Here is a 6,913-nt window from a genome sequence, read left to right on the forward strand (position 1 = left end):
CATCCATGCTTAATCCATGTCATTCGGTTATATCGATATATGTGACCATTGCTGAGTTTAGCTACATGATAGTAACCTCTTTTTATCTTGGGCCAATCTGCAGTACAAAATGCACTAATCATATAGGGTCATGCATTATGCTTGTGTCAAGGAGAAACCATTGGAGGTGGTTATTTATAGTTTTATTTTCTTTTGTGGTATAGAGGGGGTATTGGCATGCTCAATTAAAAAAGAAAACAATTATATCTCTTACTGTTCATCTTCCTTCTCTGATTATTCATTTTGAGAGTTTTCCTTGTGTGCCGGTACAATTTCTGAAATGTTCCTTGTGTTAAAAAAAATATTAAAATTTTGTTTTGATGCAGCAAGGAAGTGGAGGATATGGCTTACATTGGGAGGGACAATATTACTAGCATTTAGCATCTTTTGCTATTTCTCAGAGTAAGAGGTAAGAGCTTAAACCAAGTCAGAAATTGGATTCTGATCATGTTTTCAATATTTATTTTTCCAAATCTTATGTTTTCGATCTTTCTACAAGGTATAAACAGAGCCAAGCGAACACTCATACATGAGCTGGAAGATACTATAACCCCACCAGGAAAACACATCCAGCCCAATGATAAAACGCATAAGAAGATGAGCCAAGTGAACTTTTTCGGCTTTGAGAGCATTGCCATGGCTACAAACAATTTCTCCGCTTCAAATAAGCATGGAGAGGGGTCTTTGGACCAATTATAAGGTAAGTTTTATCACTGCAAAAGCTCTTAAGGCATCCTAAATTTAGATGTCTATCCCAAACTCCAACACACTAATCTAGTTAGGCTTTTAGGTTGCTGCATTGAACAGAACGAAAATATTTTAATATACGAATACACGCCTAACAAAAGTTTAGATTGTTTCCTCTCCAGTATGTATTTTAAATCTTTTGACTCCATCCAATTTTATTTTGTCAAAAGCTACTTTTATAGATAGCATACTCCATGTTTCGTGAACAGATCCTGACAAAAGAGAATTACTAAGTTGGACAACGCATGAATGTTATAAAAGGAGCGACTCAAAGACTAGTGTATCTCCACGAATATTCAAGGTTGAAGGTGATACATCACATTTGAAAGCCTACAACATCTTGCTTGATCACAACTTGAATCCAAAAATATCAGATTTTGGATTGGCAATAATATTTGGGTACAACAATCTGAAGCAGAAACCAATAAAATCGTCGGAACATAGTAAGTTAACAATATTGGTCAATAACCAAGCAAATGTTAAACAATTCACAGGTATCACCGGAAGTATATTTGTTTATCACATCGATGGCTACATGTCTCCTAAGTATGTAATATAAGGCATAGTTTCAATGAAGATCGACATTTTTTTGGAATTTTAGTCCGAGTGGCGAGAAAAATTATAGCAGTTGTCCCTCAGAACGCCAGCTAAATCTTATATCCCATGTGAGCCCCAATTTAAAATACCCTAGCATTACTTTGTATTTTTCTTTTATAAATTAAGAGTTTCCTGATTTGAAAATATTTATATAATATTTTTCGTTAAAACTTACCTTCTCAGGCATGGGAACTTTGGAAAGAAGGAAGAGTTGTAGAACTAATGGATTCGAGACTGGATAATCCAAGCCCAAAGGAAGAAATCATGAGACGTATCTGTAAGTATTATGCCCTAGGTCCAATCAACTTTGGACATAAATACTTTTATATATATAATTAATGCAATTAAATGGCAGATCTATTATTTAATTAATAGACAATTAAAAAATAATAGAGTCCGTAGATTCAAATCTTTGTAATTTGTTAATTACAAGGAGTTGTGATTGTGAGATACAAATTACATCTGATTGAATCTTAAATCATCCGTGGTCGTAAGTAATAACGAGATACGGATATCGTTATTACGGATAGACCATCACGTGTGGCATTTCTTACTTGTGAAGTAAGTAGCTGATCTCACAAACTAAAGTGTGGAGACACTTAAATAAACACGTGGATGTTTTGTTATAGAACAAAATATTGGAGACCCGTCGAGAGATTCCACGTGGATAACTATTTGAGTGTCAGTGGTTAATATCTAACGTTACTTTAGCGGTGTTGGATGTTGCTCTGAAAATGGCCACTAATACAACATCATTCGGGTACGTCATCATATGAAGGTTGTGATTGATCAATAAAGGATTCGTCACTCTTAGATAGTAAGAGATTATGATCTGCGTTTCATTCAATTAAGTCGATAACGAAATCCTTGACCAAGGTGTAGTCATAAGTCGAAAATGAGTTTTTGACTTATATTGATTTAATAGTGGAGTGAAATATATGATCGATGATCGAGATTGACACAATTTCATATCTCGTAATTGATCGGATCATATTGACGAAGGGATTATAGTTTCACGGTAAACGAACGAATTTGGTTTTGTCATACCACGTGATATTTTCCGTCACATGTATTGCCCTGACACATTGCTAGATGTCAATCAGGGACGACGAGTGTGAATTGACGATAAATTAAAAGGGTGTTTTAATTTATCAATTTTGATTATTTCACGTCGTTAAGCATCGTGGTAGGGAACATAATGGGTTGCACACAAAAGATAATTGGAAGATTGCAAATTGCCAATTGGTTAATTTAACAATCATTGGATAAATTAATTAATTGAATTTGTTATTTATATTCCCGAATTAATTAATTGGATTGATTAATTCACGAACCGAGTTTAATTAATTGGATTAATTAAATATTGGACCGGACCGAGTCGAGCCCGTTTGGGTTTATAAATATATAGTTAGGGTTTGAGGTCCATATGATTTTCATTATTCTTGCTGGCACAAGAGAAAACCCTAGAAGCTGCAATCTTATTTTCTGTGTGGATCACCGTTGAAGGTTGGACAATTGGACAGCTGTGGTGGCGAATCAAGGTTGATGGAACTAAAAGAAAAACAAAAGGATTGTAGAATTCTTTTAAGGTACAATCTTTATCACAATTTCTATCTAAACACAAAGGCGATTTTTGGTGGGAATCGAAAATTATTTTAAATTCCGCTGTGCATGTATAAGTAGATACCCAACAGTGGTATCAGAGCATCTTTTGTGTTTGTTAGAAGTTGATTTATGCGATTGAACAGTCAAACGTTGATTGTGATTATTTTTCTCGTTTCTAGCAATTAATATCTCTCAAGTTTTGTATTGGAATTTGAAAATAAAAAAAAATTAATTAAACGTGAAAATTGACAACTGTCACCGGCGGGCGTCGCAGCGGCGTCTACTGCCTACACAACAGCGTGAAAACGCTGCTGTAGCGGCAGGACACGCTGCTCAGGCGGCTCTTGCCGCGAGGCATTAAAGTGGCGCTGGCAACAACAAAAAAAAAATCATCATTTTTAGGGTTTTCAGAAAACCGGGTGACAGATTTGGAGGCGGGGGCCTCAGTTGCAATTTTTGAAATTGCATGCCTCCGCTTGCAATATTATGAAAGTGATCAAGTTGTAATTCTGAAGAAGGACTGCTGTGCAATTTTGTAATCTCGACGGCCTTGTTGATAATTTGCCAAGGGGTCAGTTTGCAATATTTTAAAAGGGGACTTGTTCTGCAATTTTAAATTTTGGAAGGGTCCGATGTTAATTTCAAACTTGGGTCAATTTGCATGTTTTCAAAATGGTTTTGAATTTCAATTTTGAAATGGTTTTAAAATTAATTTTAATTGGGTTCGACCCATAATTTTGATTTTGACCCAAATTAAAATTTTATTTAAAATTGATGACATTTTTATATTTTTGTTAAAATTGGATTTTGACTTAAAAATTTAAACTTTGACCCTAAATTGAATTCTATTTTATTTAGGAGTTTTATCCTAAATTAAAATCTTAATTCAATTTAAGTTAGAATTGGATTCTAATTTAGCGTTTAATTAAAATTTGATTTTAAATAAATTATTCACCCAAAGATATTTTAGATATTAGAATTAGATTCTAATTTGACGTTTAATTAAAAATTTGATTTTAATTAAATTGCCTCGCCCTAAATTTCTTCTTGAAATTAGAGTTGGACTCTAATTTGGTATTTAATTAAAATTTTGATTTTAATTAAATTAATTCGCCCTTAATTATTGGAATTAGAGTTAAGACTCTAATTTTGTTATTTAATTAAAATTTGATTTTAATTAAACTCCACCGCCTTAAAATTGTGAAATTAGAGTTTGACTCTAATTTGATTTTTAATTAAAATTTGATTTTAATTGGATAATCCCGCTATATAATTGTTGAATTAGAGTTGGACTTTAATTCGGTATTTAATTAAAATTTGATTTTAATTAAACATGTTCGCTTATTAAATAATCGATTAATATGATTAATTGATTATTTAATTATTCCGATCCATTTGTCTAAAAGAGTTTAGACGACTTAATTGCTAGAAACTTGAAACTTATTTGCATATAATATTAGATATTATATAGGTATACATTTATGTGATGAATGTATTATTAGTGGACGATTATGGACTCGATCATATAGATGTGTTGAATGATTAATTTTTATATTTGTCGTTTTATGGGTCTGCGAGCTTTTAATTGTTTTGGGCCTGCGAGCCCGTTATTATTGTTATTATTTTGGACCTGCGAGTCCATTATTATTATTGTTACTATAGACCTGCGAGTCCAATTTCATTTAAGCCTGCGTGCCAACTAGTATATGATACATGTTGGAATTGGACTAATTGATGAGACAAGAAGAGGTGGAGACCATGGAGATGGTGCATTGACACTGTTCAATGCTATACCCCCTAAAAATTGATCAACTAGTCTTCCTTATGGCTCGGGGAGACTAGATAGTAAAAGTTCATTATCGTCTACACTATTATATTATGTTATATATATATTTATTTGCATAGTAGATGTATAATAATAATATATATATATGATTGTATTGTTGTTGATGAGACTCATGAATGCAAAATCCCTCTATAAAATATTAAGTCACATTTGTAATCGCCATCCATCATTATAGTGAAAAATCAGAGTCCCAAATCATCTCAGCTTGTTGAGTACACTCAAGGCTGGTCCATTAGGGATATGTTTGACACTATGAAATATTTGATATTTTTGAATGATAGGTTTGACTTAACTAAAATTTATCTTTTGTTGAGTACATTCAAGGAGATAAATTTTAGATGTTTGTTAAGCTAATACATAAGATGTGTGAAAATAAAGAGTTGTCAGTGTTCATGAAATAATTCGTTCGATTTAAAACTACCGTAAGTGTACGGTTCGTAGCAAGTAATAAAGTGAATTTTAAAAGTCCGAATATCGTCCCTCAGAGATTGAGTAGTTCAATTCTATATAATCTAGTCTTAACCGAATCTAATTGAATGGAAATATGGTCTCAATGCAAAAAGCCCTAATTTCAATTAAAAACCATAATTTTAATTAAAAACCCTAATTTCTATTGAAAACCCTAATTTCTCAATTAGAAACCCTAATTTCGAAATTTCTCTAATTCAATGATTCAAACACTCAAGTAAATGAAATTAAGCAAGTTTAAAAGCTTTTATTAAAATGAATCAAATTAAAGTCACTAGGATCACGAATTCCTAATTGAAGTTATAAAAACCCTAATTTCATAAAATTAATGATTCATGAAAATTTGCCAATTCAATGTTCCTAATTCTATCCATTATACTCTCTCGATATATATTAGACCATTCTTGCACACCACCAACATATATCTCTATGGATGATGCAAACATACAAGAATGCATGTAGTTTTGTGAACAATTTAAGAATTACATAAAGCATAGGGGTATATCTCTATCCCCTATCGGACCCTATGTTAATTTACACCTTATCGAACCTATTCCACTTCTCTCGAATGTAAGAAACAAGTCATCAATACTCACACAATCATTGGCCACTAATTGCGGAAGAAAATTAATGCATGTAAATCAATCAAATTATCCAACGAATCTTTATATCAAGTTCATGAAATATAGAATTAAAATAACAAACAACGGTTCATCGATCATCTAGTAATTAAAACCCTAGCCTAGAAGATTCATAATTACAGAAAACGAAACGAAATTAATGAATAGAAGGAAGAACACCCGTATGAAAGTTCTTGAAATCTGAAATCTTGAATAAAACCTTGAAAACCCCTTTGAATCCTTGTGAAATCGGCTTCAAGTTCGTGTTCCTTGCCTCCAAAAGTTGTATTCTTCTTCTCCCTGGACGTTCTGCCCTATTTCTGATGAATTTTGGCTTTTATATTATCTCTTTTCGGAGCCCCGAAAGAGTTTCAATTAAAAACGGGAAGTCAGATTTTTTTCCTAAAATAAGGCCATGTGGCCGCATGGTGTTAAACCATGCGACTGCATGGTTCAATTTTTCAACTCATTTGAAACCCTGCCAGACCCTGTGCGGCCACAAGGAATTAACCATGCGGCCGCATGGTTATAAAATTTTTCCTTCGGACAACTTTCAGTATTTTGGTCATAACTTTCTCTCCCGATCTCCGATTGAAGTGATTCAAAGTGCATTGGGAAGAAAACTCAAAGATGTACACTTTTGGTAGAAATAGAATTCCTCAAATTCTGATGTTTACTATACCAAAAATGGATCTCAAGTAAAGACTCAAAATCACGAGCATAACTTTTTCGCCTGAAATTTGATACTTGATAATATTTCGACCATATTTCACCTCTTGACTCCTTTCCTCATCAGATTGACCTTTAACACTCTTGAATTTTCATTCCATTTCCCGTCTCATCTATGGATTATTCGCAACTTGGTCCTCGAACTATCGCTTTGTTCCGTTTTGGTCCTTTTTCGGCTCTTTTTTTTCTGAATTTCATCTTTTCCATAGAAACACCTACATAGCATGAATTTAACAAGATTAAGTCATAATTCAACTACTTT

At 32.9% G+C, this 6,913-nt stretch overlaps 1 protein-coding gene across 1 annotated transcript in view; it reads left to right on the plus strand.

Annotated features, from left to right (window-relative positions):
* Positions 1 to 709: 709 nt before the first annotated feature.
* The window catches only part of LOC111406413 (cysteine-rich receptor-like protein kinase 10), a 13,839-nt gene continuing 7,635 nt past the window's right edge, over positions 710 to 6,913 (plus strand). The window contains exons 1-6 of the mRNA XM_023035845.1: positions 710 to 739; positions 847 to 907; positions 996 to 1,332; positions 1,388 to 1,451; positions 1,567 to 1,660; positions 2,095 to 2,143. Coding sequence (XP_022891613.1) covers positions 710 to 739; positions 847 to 907; positions 996 to 1,332; positions 1,388 to 1,451; positions 1,567 to 1,660; positions 2,095 to 2,143 — 635 coding nt within the window. The remainder of the gene's footprint in view (positions 740 to 846; positions 908 to 995; positions 1,333 to 1,387; positions 1,452 to 1,566; positions 1,661 to 2,094; positions 2,144 to 6,913) is intronic.

The sequence above is a fragment of the Olea europaea genome, chromosome 12 (genome assembly GCF_002742605.1).
Source record: "Olea europaea var. sylvestris chromosome 12, O_europaea_v1, whole genome shotgun sequence".
In the NCBI taxonomy this organism is placed as follows: domain Eukaryota; kingdom Viridiplantae; phylum Streptophyta; class Magnoliopsida; order Lamiales; family Oleaceae; genus Olea; species Olea europaea.